At 55.9% G+C, this 17,790-nt stretch overlaps 8 protein-coding genes across 8 annotated transcripts; 3 read left to right on the top strand and 5 right to left on the bottom strand.

Moving 5' to 3' along the window:
* Window positions 1–57: 57 nt before the first annotated feature.
* Window positions 58–264, top strand: CORC01_08581 (SNARE domain-containing protein; the record flags this gene model as incomplete). The annotated part of the gene is made up of 1 exon (XM_022620211.1): window positions 58–264. One exon carries the CDS (start codon window positions 58–60, stop codon window positions 262–264), a length of 207 nt encoding a protein of 68 aa, XP_022473365.1.
* Window positions 265–1,373: 1,109 nt separating this feature from the next.
* On the bottom strand, window positions 1,374–2,687 carry CORC01_08580 (uncharacterized protein; the record flags this gene model as incomplete). Its single annotated transcript, XM_022620210.1, has 2 exons — window positions 1,374–2,558; window positions 2,652–2,687. The coding sequence occupies 2 exons, from the start codon at window positions 2,685–2,687 to the stop codon at window positions 1,374–1,376; spliced, it is 1,221 nt and encodes a 406-aa protein (XP_022473364.1).
* Window positions 2,688–4,402: 1,715 nt separating this feature from the next.
* On the top strand, window positions 4,403–4,531 carry CORC01_08579 (uncharacterized protein; the record flags this gene model as incomplete). Its single annotated transcript, XM_022620209.1, has 1 exon — window positions 4,403–4,531. The coding sequence occupies one exon, from the start codon at window positions 4,403–4,405 to the stop codon at window positions 4,529–4,531; it is 129 nt and encodes a 42-aa protein (XP_022473363.1).
* A 286-nt stretch (window positions 4,532–4,817) lies between these two features.
* Window positions 4,818–5,084, bottom strand: CORC01_08578 (uncharacterized protein; the record flags this gene model as incomplete). Its single annotated transcript, XM_022620208.1, has 1 exon — window positions 4,818–5,084. A coding segment is annotated over one exon (267 nt), but the record flags the coding sequence as incomplete, so codon positions are not given.
* Window positions 5,085–5,146: 62 nt separating this feature from the next.
* CORC01_08577 (uncharacterized protein) lies at window positions 5,147–6,132 on the bottom strand (the record flags this gene model as incomplete). The annotated part of the gene is made up of 2 exons (XM_022620207.1): window positions 5,147–5,721; window positions 5,898–6,132. Coding segments are annotated over 2 exons (810 nt in total), but the record flags the coding sequence as incomplete, so codon positions are not given.
* A 278-nt stretch (window positions 6,133–6,410) lies between these two features.
* On the bottom strand, window positions 6,411–7,097 carry CORC01_08576 (uncharacterized protein; the record flags this gene model as incomplete). The annotated part of the gene is made up of 1 exon (XM_022620206.1): window positions 6,411–7,097. A coding segment is annotated over one exon (687 nt), but the record flags the coding sequence as incomplete, so codon positions are not given.
* A 1,876-nt stretch (window positions 7,098–8,973) lies between these two features.
* On the bottom strand, window positions 8,974–9,159 carry CORC01_08575 (uncharacterized protein; the record flags this gene model as incomplete). The annotated part of the gene is made up of 1 exon (XM_022620205.1): window positions 8,974–9,159. One exon carries the CDS (start codon window positions 9,157–9,159, stop codon window positions 8,974–8,976), a length of 186 nt encoding a protein of 61 aa, XP_022473359.1.
* Window positions 9,160–10,764: 1,605 nt separating this feature from the next.
* Window positions 10,765–17,341, top strand: CORC01_08574 (glutamate synthase; the record flags this gene model as incomplete). The annotated part of the gene is made up of 5 exons (XM_022620204.1): window positions 10,765–10,889; window positions 10,946–10,999; window positions 11,061–11,101; window positions 11,163–17,142; window positions 17,203–17,341. 5 exons carry the CDS (start codon window positions 10,765–10,767, stop codon window positions 17,339–17,341), a joined length of 6,339 nt encoding a protein of 2,112 aa, XP_022473358.1.
* Between the last annotated feature and the right edge of the window lie 449 nt (window positions 17,342–17,790).

The raw sequence follows: 17,790 nt of genomic DNA, 5'->3' as shown, positions 1-17,790 counted from the left end.
CCCCGGGGTCCCACGCAAACCTAGACACATAAGAACTGACCGCATTCCGGCGTACAGATGACGGTAGCCATTGGCGACGAGATCCGCGACTCCTCGGCCTTCGCCGAGAAGATGAATGACAGCTTCGACTCGACGCGCCTTCGCATCCGCGGGACCATGAACCGCATGCTCGTCATGGCCGAGAAGACGGGCGTCGGCTGGAAGGTCTGGCTCGGCTTCTTCGCGGCCGTGTGTTTGTTGTTCATTTACGTCTGGCTTTTTTAAGCTGCCGGATCGACGACCACGGTGACGAAGACCACGAGAGAGCAGGCAAAGACGACGCGTAATTATCGCTGAGGTCAACGAGTCCAGCAGATGGGACTGCCAAAGTTCCAGAATGATACCTTCTTGCCATGTGGGGTTTTGCCGAGGCCGTCGACATGGACAACGACGTACCAAGCTCTCGCGGTCACCGGAGGGGATCTGGTGGTCAAACTGGACTGCTCATGGGCATGGCTTGGGTGTATGACACGAATCGGGCCAAGCTCAACAACAAAACCAGCAATAGTACAAGGGGACGAGGTCCGGCAAGAGAGCAAGAGAGAGGGGAAAAGGGGGATGAGGCGGCGCGTTCAGGATGCAACATTCTAACCTTCGCCCTATCCCCTGTCGAATAGTGAGGCGCGTCTTGTTCGGAGGCGCCAAAATTTCTGCATGCTCGGCGTTGGAGGCGTTTTCCGACAGTTCTTTTGCCTGAGCCATCAATGTTGAAGGAGAGGGAGAGAGCCCCCCCGAAACATGATTTCATTTCTTTTTTTCAAAGAATTGAATTACGAGAGAAAGAGATGACGACATGAAGGACGTCCTGATATGAATAAGTCAGGGGAGGGCAGAAATATGGTTTTGTTGCGCTTTTTCAGGGGAACATTGCTTTGATTACATTGCATGCATCAGATGTCAGGCAGAGGGAGGGAAGGGGAGAGTGCGTGTTGGGGGGGTTTCCCCCCCTTCTTTCGCTTGTTCAAATATTGGAACCAGATTTTAAAGCTTTTGTAATGCCATGTCTATACACTTTTTTATTCCTACAACTTTCCACCCAAGTCGAACCCCATCGAGGGCGATAGGACTACTCATGTCTTGGTCTTGTATTCGTGCCTGGTTCGCTTCGTAATCTCGTACAATGCTACGACAATCGCCATGCCATGTTCACCCTGTATGAAGGTATCTACGCTGTTCCTACAGCTCGTAGCCGCGGGGGCTTCTCTCTTTCTGATCCTCCCATCGAGTGCCCGAGCCAAAGATACGTCTCTCAAACAACGTAGTGGGACGGGGGGTATCATAATTCCTCTTATCACACAAATCTTCCCTTCCTCCTATTCCCCATTCCTCATTCCTCAACGCCTATGGGCCCTAACATTCGGACTACTGTCCATCATACTGCTCCCGTCTGCAGAGAGCAACCCGCTCAGGTCCATACTGCTTCTCGGCATATGATGTCGCGCAGCAGCCCTACCCCGATCGCCCGTCGGACTCAGCGGCGCCCTCAGCGGCGCAGCCCTCGGCGCAAAACTTATATCCCCTTCCTCGTCTTCGTCATCCTCGTCATCTTCCCCACCTCCACCACTACTGATGCTGCTAGTCGTCAACCCGCTCACCTCCGCCTCGGAGTCCGTGTGCTCGTACACCCCGCTCAGCTCCCCGGCCTCGGGAATCTCGTCGTCCAAGTCGGCGTCCATGTCGACGCCCATACCCAAGTCGTCGACATCCTCCTCACCAGGCTCGAGAAGGTCCTCCTCGTCGAGCATCTGCCCCTGCCCCGAGGCCTCGAGCTCCTCTTCGGCGCCGTACATGTCGTCGCCGTCGACATCGCCCCGCGCCATAGCCTGTCTGAACGCGTCGTCCGCCATCCGCATCCGCGCCGCGACGAGGCCGTCACGCCTCTCGTCTTCGTCCTCGTCCACGGCCGTCGCATCGTCGTCATCATCGTCATCATCATCGTCGTCGTCGTCGTCAAGAGGTTGTCCTTCACTCGACGACACATCATCCGCCATACTATCCTCCCCACCGTCAAACCCAAAACTCTCCTCGGCATCTGGAATCTCATCATCAAGATCCCGAACCTCTTCTTCTTGCTCTCCATCCTCGCCCTCCCCGAGCTCCTCAAGCCCATCATCCTGGCCCGCAGCCTCCGCCTCAGCGAGCTCCTGCGCAAGCTGCTCCCTTCTCATCGCCTCAGCGTGCTCCTCCTGCTCCCTCCGCTCCTCACGGATCTGATGCAGCGTCTTAGGCACGCCGGGCGGCTTCAGCCATGTGCTCCCAAAGTTTTGTACGTGCAGCCTGCGGCGGTCCATCGCGTGCTCGTCGGCACGGAGGCGCGCTAGCGCAGAGCGTTCGATGAGGAGGTGGCCTGCGCGGCGGGAGGAGGAGCTGTTCTGCTGCTGCTGCTGCTGTTGCTGCTGCTGTTGCTGGGCGGAGCCATGGTTGTTGTTGTATTCGCCGCTGTGGCGCTGTTCGTGGGCTTCGAGGAGGGCGGCTTGGGTTATCGGGTTGCGGGAGGAGGTGTACCAGATCGAGTGCGACTGTTGCTGGCGAGGTTAGATGGCTGACGCGATAGTGGCGGGGCGGGTACATGTGGTTTTCCATGAGAGAAGTAAAGTCAGGAAGGAGCTTACATCTCGTGGGGTGAGGTCTGGTAGTAGGCCGAACATTGTCACTCGCAGGGTGCCGCTGGACAATAGGCTCGAATTGCCGTGATCCAATGAATGATGCGCGTAGAGGAATTGATGTCAGCTCTAGCCGAATGGAAGTTGTTTCAAAGCTGTCGAGAGCTTCGTCGCAACGGAAAAGGACCCCGCTGCAAGTTGCCTGTTGCGAGGGTGCAAGTAAACAAATTCGACAGAGCACAAAGTACGTACTCGCCGGGGTGTAAGGATCTTCCCCACATTGACAGACGCGCCGCGCCTAGCGCGCTTGATCCCTGCTGAGAGGAAGTCACGATGCTTCATTGCCGGCGGCAGAAATGTGGTTGACTGCCCAGTAAATTCAACTGCATGTCTTCAGCATTCACGATTCAATAGTCATGATGGCTTCTTCGCAAAGTGATGGTCGGGTGCCCGGGAGGTGCCATCTCCATGCCCCCTCCTTCAGGCTACAGCAGAGCATTTCGAAAATCTGCTCAAACCCAATTGGTGGTCTCCGCCAGTTCGACCGAATGGCTCTTCTTTCGCCACACTACCATGCCTCGCATCAATCTCAGACCAAACTTGTTGAGCCTGCACTCTTGCTTGCTAGTTTTCATCCAAACTGCATAAGCTGTTAGGCGCCTGCGTCTCCTCGTTTAGGGGGATTTAGTGTTTTTGTGAGGTAAAAAGAAACAGGGATGCCGAAGTATTTTCCGTCTGCCATTTCTTTCGACATTCTCTGTGCTTCTGCGTGGACTCTTGTCTGCAATTGATTCGCATAAGTGGCGGGGAAATGAGGGACCGGCGCATTCGCCCCGCGCCGCTCTGATGTGTCTCGTCGGGAGAAGTCGGAACGGCGCTGACTTCGGAGTTGGTGGCATTGGCTATGCAGGTGGAGGTTTCAAATGCCATATTTCCGCTTTGTGGGAATTCCTCGCCATGGGCTGACTCGAGTGGACTCTTTCTTCTGCCCGTTGATTTTTTTCGCTTCTGTCCTGGACCTACTATGTAATACCAAGCGAACACCCTGCAGGCTAGTATGGATGGGGTCAGAAGGCGTGCGCCGCCTCCGATATAGGTCCCAGGACGCCTACTAGGGGAAACTTCCGCCCGGCCTCAGTTAGGGTGAACGGCCGAGCCGATTTCGGGGAGGCTTGGTCAGCGCTATGGGTAGACGGCAGATACCATGTCGGACCCAGCTTCGCTTCGTTTCGTGACAAACTCCACACAAAGACTGGCGAAAATAGGTACATAGCAACCGTTCCCAGAGTTGGCCCAGACATTTACAATTGGTGTTGTTCAGGTTGCTGACCAGAAGCCCACTAATAAATGTGCTCTAAACACGGGGGTTGGCATGTGTAGCCAGTCAATTGATTCGTGACCAGAATCACAGAGCTGTTCATTCGTCCTCGTGATCTAGCCGACAGCATGACACTAATATGAGACGACTTTTCTATTACATTGAAGAGTGATTGCACTCAGGTGCGGAGATGGAGGGTTGCTCCAGGAGGGCATAGGTGATCACAACCGCTCCCAGCTACACAGTAGGTTCTGTCCATCCAGATCGAGGATGCAGACACGTGCTGGTCGACAGGCTAGGCTGCGAAACCCTAAGTCAGTCCCGGAACGAATAGCTTTTCTCACAAACCTTAAAAAGAGAAAAATACTCATCGCATGTCCTGTGCGCTTTGGTGACACTTGTGACGTAGCTGTTGGTCACCGAGTGCGAATGCGTCTTTCATATGGCGGGCATGTCTGTGCCGTTTCTCAGCAGGCTACCTTGGACGCTGAAATCCCGTCGGAGACAGCCCCCCTCCTTCTTCTCCTCTTCTCCCTCTCCCCCTCCAGCTCCAGGAGCCAAGAGACCATGAACGTCTGTGCGTGGACACAGGCAGGCTGGCAGGGTCGTGCTGGGCAAGGAACTGTGAGATCTCGAACGCCTCCGGTCCGCGGGGTCGCATTTGGCATGGATGTGCCGACTAGGGGGATACCTGTCTTGCTACAGCTCAGATGCAGATGCAACAAGTGGCCGTCATGGTTGGCTTAAGATAAGACGGGCGAAGATGAGGCTCTAGCTGTGATTGGCCGGGTTCTCCAATTTGGAGTTGTCGATTTTTTGACAGCAACCCTTTTCAAGTTGGGCAACAACTGTCGATGCTACAGTGTAGTCAGACGCCCAACTCGCCAGTCGATGTGCCAGACAAGAGGGTGACTAGTTGCCTTTTCGAGTCCCAGTATGTACAGCAACGGAACATGTTCCCATTTCATCTCTCTGATGTCGCGCCGTTGTCTGCCTACATGTGCTCGGTGCTGCCCGCCATTGGTTAGCCTTCCCGTAAAGCCCGTATTGCTCGCAGTTGCGCCATGCGTCGCGCCTCGAGCCTCCCTCTCGCTGAGCACACCGCACCCTAGCTGCGTATTTCTGCTGAGCGGATCTTACGTTGGGGGGCTCATTTGTCAGTCGGTCCGTCCATCGGTATCCGTGATCAATGCCGCCGCAAGCGCTTGGGGAAATGGCAAAAGTCGCATCCCAGACGTCCCTGGTCCTTCGCCGGCCGCTGCCGTCCAGCCGTGGACACCACCAAGTTCCGCGGATCGGAGGGTTGATAAGCAAACAAGAGATATACCGACCACTCCCATTCGTGATAGGATTTCGGAAACAGCTCGGAATCTGCGCAACATCGAGTCCATGACGCAGCGTGGTTGATCTCGAAATTCGCCCGTCTTTTTAATCTGCCCCGATTGATACCAACGACAAATGGCGCATGCAGGGCCGCGAGACATCGAAGCCAGCCCCGTTGACAGATGATGGTTCTGCACGCTAGTAAAGTAATGGCAAGCCAGTCTCCCAGCAACATGTGCAAGCGCACCTTTGAAATGGAACGGATGTTCACCACCATCTCCTCCCCCAACTTGTTCCCCCCAATCACCTGCATCGGTGCTGGGCTGGCCCTTGTCTTGGAAGGGTCCGGGTCCAATTCCTCGGGGGCATCGTGCGGTTTATCAGGGGCCCCAAGCTCCGAGGCGACTTCGGCCAAGGGCTTCTTTGAAATGCAATTCGCTGATTGGTGCAAGCTCAAAGCTTGCTCATTGATGACATTAACCTTTCAGCGACTCCGTTTCGAGCGAGCAAAAATTGACTGGGTACCCCTTGCTTGACCCGCATGGAGTGTGTGGGGTGCATCTCTGGTGCTTGATTTGGCCGAGGCGCTGGGTTTTTGTGTCAAATTCTCTTCCATACAATACTCCCCAAGCGACACTTGAACAGAAAGGGATTCGCCAGAGAGACCGAATAAATCATAGGCTGTTGCCGTCCGGGATGTGCGGAAGAAGTTTGACAGTCCAGGGCCGTACGTGGCAGCACTACGTAAAAGTCTCGGGTAGCCACCCCAAGTCTCTGTGACAATGTCTCGAGGAAAGCAAACGCAACTTTGAACGTTCGGAATGCCCCCGAGGCAAAGTCGCAAGTTCGGCACGGCGCGCACAGCGTCTAATTCGCGGAGTAAAATCAGACATGGCGGTCTGTCTTTGTCTGATGAGAACTGGAGCCGAGCAGCGGGTGACTGTAGAATTCAAAAATATATCTGCGAAATACGCAGCAAGAGGTTCCGCTCGCCTCCAGCGTCACCTATATTTACCGGAAATTTTTTTTTTTCAAGCTGGCCGATCTGAAATTGCGTTACCGCCATTGGCCAAGACTCCCAGGCAGAACATGGGAAATAGCTCCCGAGGCATGGCATTCTCTAGCGTTCAAAATCCGGGCGGAATATCCGTAAGTTTTTTGTTTGTCGTCATTCCCACTCCCCTAGACGAGGCGGTCGGGGGGTACCTACGGCAGCCTGGAGTCTTATCTCGAGGTTTGAACTCAACCTCGTTCGACAGGTGAGGTAAGTAAAGTAGGCAAGTAGTACGGATATGGGGTGAAGCGTTGTTAGGCCGGTAGCTCGGAGTGACGGAACACCCAACGGTCGGGGTAGGACCCCGCAGAGCAACGTTGGCACGTCCGCCGTAGTGGGAGGGGAGGAGGAGGTGGTGGCGTATGGGGAAGTAGATTGGTGGCACGTATTGCCTTTGGTGGTACCTTGAGACGAAGGTTTGGAGCAATACAGAGACTGAAGAGGAAGCGCGAGATAGTGAGTGGGTGGATCGATGGGTAAGATGGTGGATGATGGGTGAGCCGACGGGGAGGAAAGTCGATCGACGTTGACATGGCGGAAGACCATCAGCATCCTGAACCGTGAACGAGGGCGCTCCGGGAAAGAGTGGGATGCCCGGAGTTGTTGCTCTGTACAGAGAGCATTCAGAAGCCGGGATGATGGCCTGAGAAGGCTGAGATTGACGGTACAGAGGGCTATTCTGCGATGAGCTGGCTGCTAATCTATCTGGATGACCGTATCTTGGGTGGTGTCGATGGTGTTTTGCTTCTGGCCGATGTGCGGTGTTTTCTGGCGTCTGGTTTTAGGGAGACTCAGGGGACAGGATGGGGCCTTTCCGTTCCATTTTCCGAAAACATGGTCCCCCGTAGCCCTTAAGCATCAGCGTCGTTGGCCGCCGTTGTGGTCGATTGTCGAGCTGGCCGGGGGTGGCAGGGCCATGGATGGGCAAAATGGTGCGCTGGACCGGTCCACTTTCAGGCCATGGTCAGTTGGTCACCCGTGGACAGGCCACCTGGAAGGAGGGGTTTCCAGGTTTATTGCATGGTAGCAGTCGAGTAGCGGCGGGCTTCCCAGGCAATGTCGTGTTGGGAAGGCAAGTAGGCTAGCAGGGTGGTGGCATGGTGGGAATGGCGGCATCAGCAGCTGGGGCCAGGGGGGGATGGAGAGGAGGCCCACTGAAGAGAGATGGATCATGGACCGAAAAACGGAGCAGGAGAAAGTCGACGCAGCCCATCGACCGGAGGCGGGGCGGAGAGTGGCACCCGCGAGCACCCACGGGTCCCGTTGTGGACTCGTGTTAGTGTCCTGTCGAAGAGTCAGAGATTTGGAGGAGACTCTCGTCAGACCCCGCCAATGGGAGACGGAAATGTTGGATTGAACGATGTGTTGATTGGACCGCGCTTCGCTCTCTGCTAGCTCGTTTGGACCCCACCATCCTTTACTTTTTTGTCTTACACTTCCAGTCTGCGTGTTTATGAAGAAGCGTACCTGTCGAGAACAGAAAAAAAGGGCCACCCTGATGGGACAGAATGGCCGACTCGCCCGAGAGGACCAAAGGCGGCAGCAGCAGCAGCAGCAGCAAAAGCAGCGCACAGACAGACACAGCCGCGCCGTCCACGGAGCCTTGCTCACCGATACGTACCCATCTTTTTGGCCTTCCCCTCTCATTTGCTGCCGCTGCCCCTGCCGGCTTTTGCATGAGTTTCCGTCTTTCTTGGTCGTCCCTTCTCATCCCATCTCAGTCCTTCTCGCACCAAGCTCTCGCATTTGGGGTCGGTACGTACCGCATCCCATCTCACTTCGCATGCTGCAAACCCCCACTGCTCTTTTTCGGCTCATACCCCTCTCAGCAAAGGTAGGGAAAACGTAAGAAAAAAAAGAGAGAGGCAGCGCTTATGCACCACCAGCAAGTGAGCCTACTGCACCTCGCAAATTACCAGGGGAGGGGCCGTACAAATTCTCCAGTAGATGGATATTCTTTACTAGCCTGTCTGCCTGTACCATAGGTAGTGGATCAACATTCTGCGCATGGTGATCGCTGGTTGGTCAAGCGTCTCTCTGGTCGTGTTGCCACAGGCGCATTGGAGTAAAAGTATCCGTACTCTCTCTGCAATACCTAGGTAGTGCGAGTGAGAACCTGAGCCAGCCTGTCGGTCGTCCACTCTTCGCTCTCGTGCTCTCCGAACCTACTACCCCGTTTTCCCGTTGTCTCCATACAGAAACGTCTTATTCATCCAATTTGCATTGGCTTCCTCTGGTCTTGGGTCTTCTCCCCGTTCGGGTGGCCGCCGGGGATCGCCTTCTTCCCATCCTGTCTGTCAGTCCTGTCCCCCCCCCTCCAACCACCCCCTCCCCCAGCTGGGCCCAGCGCCGACTCAGGACTTTTACTCCTCCTCCTCCTCCTCCTCCTACTCCTCCTACTCCTCTCCCGTCTTCGCCCGCACACTTGGGCCAATACACCAGAGCTCTCATAAAAGGTTGCTCGTCTCCCACCTCCCATCTTTTCCCCTTTCCTCTTTCTTCCGCCCTCCCACTCTTCACGCGCGGTGCTACGACGGTAGAAAAAAAGCCCTCTCGATCCCACTGCGCAAACATCTCGACCATACACGGTCCATTACAAAACCCAAAGCCTGTCGGTAAGTTATATGTACATGTGCTCATATAGGGACGACCGTCTCATGACCCGATACACTGTCATGCCATCCCCAAATACCTTCCACTTGCCTCAAACACAATGCCACCAACCATCCAACCCAGTCCAACAGCAAGGCGCACAGAGAGACGAGAATCGATGCAGGGAGCTTGAAGATGTGAGAGACAGCCGAACAGAGAGACACGAGCATCACACGCGAGACCACGAGGGAGCAGCACTTGAGGAGACCGACCCATACGAAAACGGCGAAGCGAGTCTGAGCCATATTTTGACGCGGGAGCAGCGTTGACAAAACCAATGGCATTGAGCAAAGTAACAGCAACGGCTACGGCATCTGGCGGCGCATTATCCGCAGCGACTTTGGCATCTCCGTCCTCCGTCCCAACTATCTTTTCTGGGACAGTCGCACATTCTCTGCTGCACAGCGCTACACATGCACCTTTTTTCCCTTGGACTTGCGCCTACGACTGCAGACGACCCCACACACCCGTAATCCTGGACGAGAGACCCCTGGTCATAATCCCTGTGGGGTGTGATGTAAGGTCACCGCGGGAATGGGGCTTGCAGTTATCAACCCCAAGCCAAAACAACACAAAAAAAAATCTTGGAGGGGTTGTCGGCCGGTGGCGGCCTAGCACGGGCGGGACTGGTGTGTGCGACCATGTGCTTGTCCCCCATTTCTACAACAGACCTGGGCCGGCAACTGGCGTCACCATTCTTAGCCGCATGCTTTGACAACAGCCTGCCTCTCATTGGCCATCGCCCATGTGGCGGAACAGCGCTGGAAGCACGGCCAGCGCCGGCACCGCATTCTGCAATGCTACGCTATTGGCACCGCTGCAATCATCTCAGCTGCGGTCGACGAAAAAAAAGAGACAGCGCCAGACAGCTTTTGGCATTTGCAGCACTTGCATTTGCGTCCCCTGTTTGAGCTGCTTTTGGGCCGATGGGTGTGGCTGGCTGTCTTCGCTTGCCTGCTGCTCACTTGCTCTCGTCCTAGCCTGCCCCTCCATCCCGGCTTCGATTGCCTGGTCTGAGCATGGCTCGCCTCGTCTTGCCCTCACTGCCACTGCTGCTACCGACAGGGCCCCTTCTGGAGCATGTTCTGCCGCCAGTGCTTGTTGCATGTGCCGCTGCTTGCTGCTCTTTCCGCATTGTTGCTCGCAAGGCTTGTCCGGCCGTTCGTTGCGAACAGGGGTGGGAAATCAACACCACCGCAAGGCTCTCGCTCTCTCCTTCTCCCAGTCTACTTGATGCTGGCTCACTTCCGGACGACGTCGCAATCCGGTTCGGGAGTAGAGTTTGACCTGCTCTGGAAATTTCCTCCTCTGGTCCTCCGTGCGTCCCTCGCCAGCTCCGAGCTTAATTGAAGGATATCGCACTCCGCATTCAAGTTTCTGCAACGACTTCTCCTCGCCACTCTGGTCTCACCGTCAAACTCGCCGTCGACCACTCGCCTGATCAGTGTTTCTCACTGCCTTTGTCCCTCCATCCCTCTCTCTGTTTCTCTCTGGTGGCCCATCGCGCAGGCCCAAGACCGCTCCCGTGCTCTGTGCGACCCTCGGTCTGGCCATTGGGCAGTCATTCCCCCTCATCTCACCACCATCAAATCAAACACGCACTCGACCAACGCATTTCCGTCCCCACATCACTAATTGAACCCGTGTTCGGGATTGACAGATAAGTACCAGAGCCATCGCTCGCACCGATCGAATACTGCCGACTGGAATAGTCCATCCCCCGTCGACCTATACCAGCCCCTTCCACTGCAATCAGGCTCGAATCCTCGCCTAGCATGGGCCTGCACGAGGACTTCGACGACCGACAAATCCATATTGAATCTGAAAAAGAGCAATACACTCCGTATGAGTACCAGACGGACAACAATGGCTCCTGGGCGGGTGCTCTGCCGGTGAAGCAGTACGTTTCCCCGCAATACGCTCTTCACAGTCGACTGTACTGACGATTGACCGCAGAGGATTGTACGATCCGAGCTTGGAGAAAGATGCATGCGGTGTCGGCTTTGCTTGGTATGTTTAGAAGACAGACAGAGACTCGCACCAAACAAAAAACCACTGACACCTCTCGCAGCCACATCAAGGGCAAGCCTAGCCACAAGATTGTCAGCGATGGTGAGTTCAATACCTTCTCCCCCCAACTCTTGCCCAGCAACCCGGCTGACTAGTCTCGCAGCGCGCAACCTGCTTTGCAACATGACCCACAGAGGTGCTGTGGGATCTGATGCACGAGACGGTGATGGCGCTGGCGTCATGACTTCGATCCCTCACAGATTCTTTGTCAAGAATTTTGAAAAGGAGGAAGGCATTAAGTTGCCGCCTCTGGGACAATATGCCACGGGAAACCTGTTCTTTAAGCCAGACGAGGAGACTTTGCAAGAGTCCAAGAGGCAGTTGGAAGACATTGCCGAATCGTTAGGCCTGCGTGTCTTGGGATGGCGAAGGCCTCCCGTTGACTCGACTCTGCTTGGTCCTGCTGCCAAGTCCCGTGAACCCATCATCATGCAACCTTTCGTCGTGTTGACATCCGCTTACGGCCCGACCAATGCTCCCGAGAACACCGACCCCGAGCAATTTGATGACAGACTCTTCGAAAGACAGCTGTATGTCCTCAGAAAGCGCGCCACCCACACCATTGGTCTCCAGAACTGGTTCTACCTATGCTCCCTCTCCAACAAGAACATTGTCTACAAGGGACAGCTATCTCCCGTCCAGGTTTACCAGTACTACTATGATCTGGTCAACGCCGACTACGAGGCTCACTTCGCCCTTGTGCACTCCCGTTTCTCGACCAATACCTTCCCCTCCTGGGACCGTGCTCAGCCTCTGAGATGGGCCGCCCACAACGGTGAGATCAACACTCTCCGCGGTAACAAGAACTGGATGAAGGCCCGAGAGGGTGTCATGCAGTCCGACATCTTCAAGGAGGAGCTTGAGGGTCTCTACCCCATCGTTGAGGACGGCGGTTCCGACTCTGCCGCTTTCGACAACGTCCTGGAGCTGCTCACCATCAATGGCGTTCTCTCTCTCCCCGAGGCCGTCATGCTCATGGTCCCCGAGGCCTGGCAGGGTAACACTCACATGGATCCCAAGAAGGCCGCCTTCTACGAGTGGGCTGCTTGCCAGATGGAGCCTTGGGACGGTCCGGCTCTCTTCACCTTTGCCGACGGACGCTACTGCGGTGCCAACCTCGACCGTAACGGCCTGCGTCCCTGCCGTTTCTACGTCATGGACGACGACCGAATCATTTGCGCTTCCGAGGTCGGCACTATCCCCGTCGAGCCCGAGAAGGTCATCCAGAAGGGTCGCCTCCAGCCCGGTCGCATGCTGCTGGTCGACACCCTTGCCGGCCGCATCATTGACGACAAGGAATTGAAGGAGGCCGTCTCCAGCCGCCAGGACTTCCGCTCCTGGCTCGACCAGGAGCTCATCACTCTACCCAAGGTTCTCGAGACCGTCGGCAAGTCTATCGATGTTGCTGCCAAGCCCGATGCCTCCCGCCTACAGGAGGATCCTCTTCTCCTGTCCTTCGGTTACACCCACGAGCAAGTTAGTTTGCTCCTGGCTCCCATGGCCTCTGACGAGAAGGAAGCCCTCGGATCCATGGGTAATGATGCTCCCTTGGCTTGCCTGTCTCAGGCACCCCGTCTTCTCTACGAGTACTTCCGTCAGCTCTTCGCCCAGGTCACCAACCCTCCCATCGACCCCATCCGTGAGTCGATCGTCATGTCTCTGGAGTGTTACGTCGGTCCTCAGGGCAACCTTTTGGAGATGGACAGCTCTCAGTGCGGTCGTCTCTTGCTCCCTAGCCCCATCCTCTCGATCCCCGAGTTCAATTCTATCAAGAACATGTCCACCATCCACCCCGAATGGACTGTGAAGGTCATCGACTTGACTTTCCCCAAAAGCGAGGGTACCGCAGGCTACTTGCGCCATCTCGACTACATTTGCGACGAGACTACCGCTGCCATTGAGAACAAGGACCGCATCATTGTCCTGTCCGACCGCAACACCTCCAAGGACCGCGTCCCTGTCACTGCCCTTCTTGCCTCAGGTATGGTTCACCACCACCTGGTCAGCAACAAATGGCGTTCCCTGGCTGCTATCGTCGTCGAGACTGCCGAGGCTCGCGAGGTTCACCACATGTGTGTTCTCCTCGGCTACGGTGCTGATGCTGTCAACCCCTACCTCTCTATGGAGTGCATCCTCAAGCTGAACCGCGAGAAGCTGATTAAGAAGAAGCTCTCGGACGACGCTCTGATCCACAACTACAAGCACTCTTGCGATGGTGGCATTCTCAAGGTCATGTCCAAGATGGGTATTTCTACTCTTGCTTCCTACAAGGGTGCCCAGATTTTCGAGGCTCTTGGTCTCGACGAGAGCGTCATTGAGCGCTGCTTCAAGGGTACTGCTTCCCGTATCCAGGGTGCTACGTTCGAGGCCATCGCTGAGGACGCTTTCCGCTTCCATGAGCGTGGTTTCCCCTCCCGTGCTACTGTCGGCGTCAGCGGTCTGCCCGAATCCGGCGAGTACCACTGGCGTGATGGTGGTGAGGCTCACATGAACGACCCCACCTGCATTGCCAATATTCAGGATGCCGTCCGTACCAAAAATGACAAGTCCTACGAGGCGTACTCCCGCTCCCAGTACGAGCAGATCAAGGCCTGCACTCTACGTGGTATGCTCGACTTCAAATTTGAGGACTGTACCCCCGTTCCCATCGAGCAGGTCGAGCCGTGGACCGAGATCGTCCGCCGTTTCTGCACTGGTGCCATGTCTTACGGTTCCATTTCTATGGAGTCTCACTCCACACTGGCCGTCGCCATGAACAGACTTGGCGGCAAGTCCAACACTGGTGAGGGTGGTGAGGATCCTGAGCGTTCCCAGCGTCTGCCCAACGGCGACACCATGAGATCTGCCATCAAGCAGGTTGCCTCTGGCCGTTTCGGTGTCACCTCTGCCTACCTCGCAGACTCCGACGAGCTCCAGATCAAGATGGCTCAGGGAGCAAAGCCTGGTGAAGGTGGTGAGCTTCCCGGTCACAAGGTGTCCAAGTCCATTGCTCGCACCCGTCACTCCACCCCTGGTGTCGGTCTTATTTCGCCCCCCCCTCACCACGACATTTACTCCATTGAGGACTTGAAGCAGTTGATTTACGACCTCAAATGCTCCAGTCCTCGCTCTCGCGTCTCCGTCAAGCTGGTGTCCGAAGTCGGTGTCGGTATTGTCGCCTCCGGTGTCGCCAAGGCCAAGGCTGACCACATCCTGATCTCGGGTCACGATGGTGGCACTGGTGCCTCCCGCTGGACTGGTATCAAGTATGCTGGTCTCCCCTGGGAGCTTGGTCTTGCCGAGACTCACCAGACTCTGGTCCTGAACGACCTTCGTGGCCGTGTTGTTGTCCAGACGGATGGTCAACTCCGCACTGGTCGTGATGTCGCCATGGCCTGCCTGCTTGGTGCTGAGGAATGGGGGTTCGCTACCACTCCTCTCATCGCCATGGGCTGCGTCTTCATGCGCAAGTGCCACCTGAACTCCTGCCCTGTTGGTATCGCTACCCAGGACCCTGAGCTCCGCAAGAAGTTCACCGGTACTCCCGAGCACGTCATCAACTTCTTCTACTACGTCGCCAACGAGCTCCGTGCCATCATGGCTAAGCTTGGTTTCCGTACCATCAACGAGATGGTTGGTCACGTCGAGGTTCTCAAGGTCAACGACGACTTGCGCACCAACAAGACCGCCAACATTGACCTCTCCCTCCTTCTTACTCCTGCTCACAAGCTCCGCCCCGGTGTTGCTACTTTCAATGTCCGCAAGCAGGACCACAAGCTTTACGTCCGCTTGGACAACAAGCTCATCTCTGAGGCCGAGCTGACCCTGGATAAGGGACTTCCCTCTAGAATCGAGTGTGACATCGTCAACACTGATCGTGCCATGGGTACCTCGCTGTCTTACCACATTTCCAAGCGCTACGGCGAAGACGGTCTACCTCTTGACACGGTCCACGTCAACATCAAGGGTTCCGCTGGCCAGTCATTCGGTGCCTTCCTTGCCCCTGGTGTTACCCTTGAGCTCGAGGGCGATGCTAACGACTACGTCGGCAAGGGTCTGTCTGGTGGTCGCCTGATCGTCTACCCTCCTCGTTCCGCAGTCTTCAAGGCCGAGGAGAACATCATCGTTGGTAACGTCTGCTTGTACGGTGCTACCAAGGGTACGTGCTTCTTCCGCGGTGTTGCGGCTGAGAGATTCGCGGTCCGCAACTCCGGTGCCACTGCTGTTGTTGAGGGTGTCGGTGACCACGGTTGCGAGTACATGACTGGCGGTCGCGTCGTCATTCTCGGCAGCACTGGCCGTAACTTCGCTGCTGGTATGTCGGGTGGTATCGCCTACGTTCTCGACATCCACAAGGACTTCCTCTCCAAGCTCAACACTGAGATGGTTGAGGCCGAGGCGGTCGAGGAACCCACTGAGATTGCCTATCTGCGCGGTCTCATCGAGGACCACCACCACTACACTGGCTCTGAGCTCGCTGCCCGCATCTTGGTGGACTTCAACCGTGCTCTTCCCCGCTTCGTCAAGGTCATGCCTGTCGACTACAAGCGCGTCCTCAAGGAGGAGGCGGCCAAGGCTGCCGAGGCCAAGCGCGCCGAGTACAACCTGCCCGTCGTCTCCGGCGTCCATAACAAGAAGGAGGAGAAGGCTGCCAAGCTCCAGGATATCGAGGAGACAATTGGTGACAACGCGGCTGAGAAGAAGCGTGCCCTCGTTCTCGACAAGACCAAGGGCTTCATGAAGTACCAGCGCCGTGCTGAGAAGTACAGGAGCGCCAAGACCCGTACCAAGGATTGGGCCGAGCTCTCTTCCCGTCTCGATGAGGACGAGCTCAAGTACCAGTCCGCTCGTTGCATGGACTGCGGTGTTCCTTTCTGCCAGTCTGAGACGGGTTGCCCCATCTCCAACATCATTCCCAAGTGGAACGAATTGGTCTTCCAGAACCAGTGGCGCGACGCTCTCAACCGTCTGCTCATGACAAACAATTTCCCCGAGTTCACTGGTCGTGTCTGCCCCGCTCCTTGCGAGGGTGCCTGCGTTTTGGGCATCAACGAGGACCCAGTTGGTATCAAGTCGATCGAGTGCGCCATCATCGACCGCGGTTTCGAACAGGGCTGGATGATTCCCACTCCCCCCGAGGTCCGCACTGGCAAGAAGGTCGCCATCATTGGCTCCGGCCCTGCTGGTCTGGCTGCTGCTGACCAGCTCAACCGCGCTGGACACACTGTCACCGTTTACGAGCGTGCTGATCGCCCCGGTGGTCTCCTCATGTACGGTATTCCTAACATGAAGCTCGATAAGCGCATCGTCAAGCGTCGCACCGACTTCATGGCCGCTGAGGGTATCAACTTCAAGTGCGGCGTCGCCGTCGGCGAGGACATCCAGCTCATGGATCTCAGAGCCGAGAACGATGCCGTTGTCATCGCCACAGGTGCCACCGTTGCCCGTGACCTTCCCATCAAGGGCCGTGAGCTCGAGGGTATTCACTACGCCATGGAGTTCTTGCACAAGAACACCAAGTCCCTGCTCGACTCTGAGCTCGAGGATGGCTCTTACATCTCCGCAAAGGGCAAGGATGTCGTCGTTATCGGTGGTGGTGATACCGGTAATGACTGTATCGGTACCTCCGTCCGTCACGGCGCCAAGTCCGTCATCAACTTCGAGCTGCTGCCCCAGCCTCCCCCCGAGCGTGCCCGCGACAACCCATGGCCTCAGTGGCCCCGCATCTACCGTGTGGACTACGGCCACACCGAGGTCAAGCAGCACATGGGCAAGGATCCCCGCGAGTTCTGCATCATGTCTGAAGAGTTTGTCGACGATGGCTCCGGCAAGGTCAAGGGTATCAACACCATCCGTGTTGAGTGGACTCGCTCCGCCACTGGCGGTTGGGACATGAAGAAGATTGAGGGCTCCGAGCAGTTCTTCCCTGCCGACCTCGTCCTCTTGTCCATGGGTTTCCTCGGCCCCGAGGCTCGCATCCTCGGTGATGACATTGAGAAGGACGCCCGCAAGAACGTCAAGACCCCGCCTGGCAAGTACAGCACCAATATCCCTGGTGTCTTTGCCGCCGGTGACTGCCGCCGTGGCCAGTCCCTCATTGTTTGGTAAGTTTCTCAGCCATTTCAACCTAAATGTTTACGTCGTAAGCTAACAATCCACTCCAGGGGTATCAACGAAGGCAGACAAGCCGCCCGCGAGATCGATCTCTTCCTCGAGCAGTGCACCAGCCTGCCCGTCACCGGTGGTATCGTCAAGCGCACCGCCGGCGAGATTTTCACCCAGATCAAGCCCGTTCATGCCTAAAGGTCTTCCCATCAAGAACAGAAGAAACAAGCGTTATGAAACGGAAAAAGAAGAGCAATGAAATTTCACGTGACCGCGAGGTCTACAGGGGGTCGGTCAAAATAAAAGGCGTGCGGGAGGGAGACATTGGAATTTCAGGAAATACCCACATTACAAAAAGGTGTCTTGTTTGATACCCTCAAAAACCTCTGCTTGCGAGCGACAATTTTGTTGGCTAGTTGGTTGTCTGTTGGTGGCTTGGTATATTGTTACGTCTTTGGTTCTGGTCATGTTGAAAGATGGATGAGTGGCATGTCATTGATGCTAAGACCATCTTGCTTTATGTACATATGTGAAATAATGGCAAACTTGTTTATAACAAGCTTTGGTTCGAGTTCTCGGTAAGGTGTTGGTCACAGTGTAAGACGCTCTCTCGATAAAATACTTCTTTCATTAGAACTGGTAGTCGC

The sequence above is a fragment of the Colletotrichum orchidophilum genome (genome assembly GCF_001831195.1).
Source record: "Colletotrichum orchidophilum strain IMI 309357 chromosome Unknown Scaffold_73.1, whole genome shotgun sequence".
NCBI lineage: Eukaryota > Fungi > Ascomycota > Sordariomycetes > Glomerellales > Glomerellaceae > Colletotrichum > Colletotrichum orchidophilum.
This window is presented reverse-complemented; position numbering and strand designations above follow the sequence as displayed.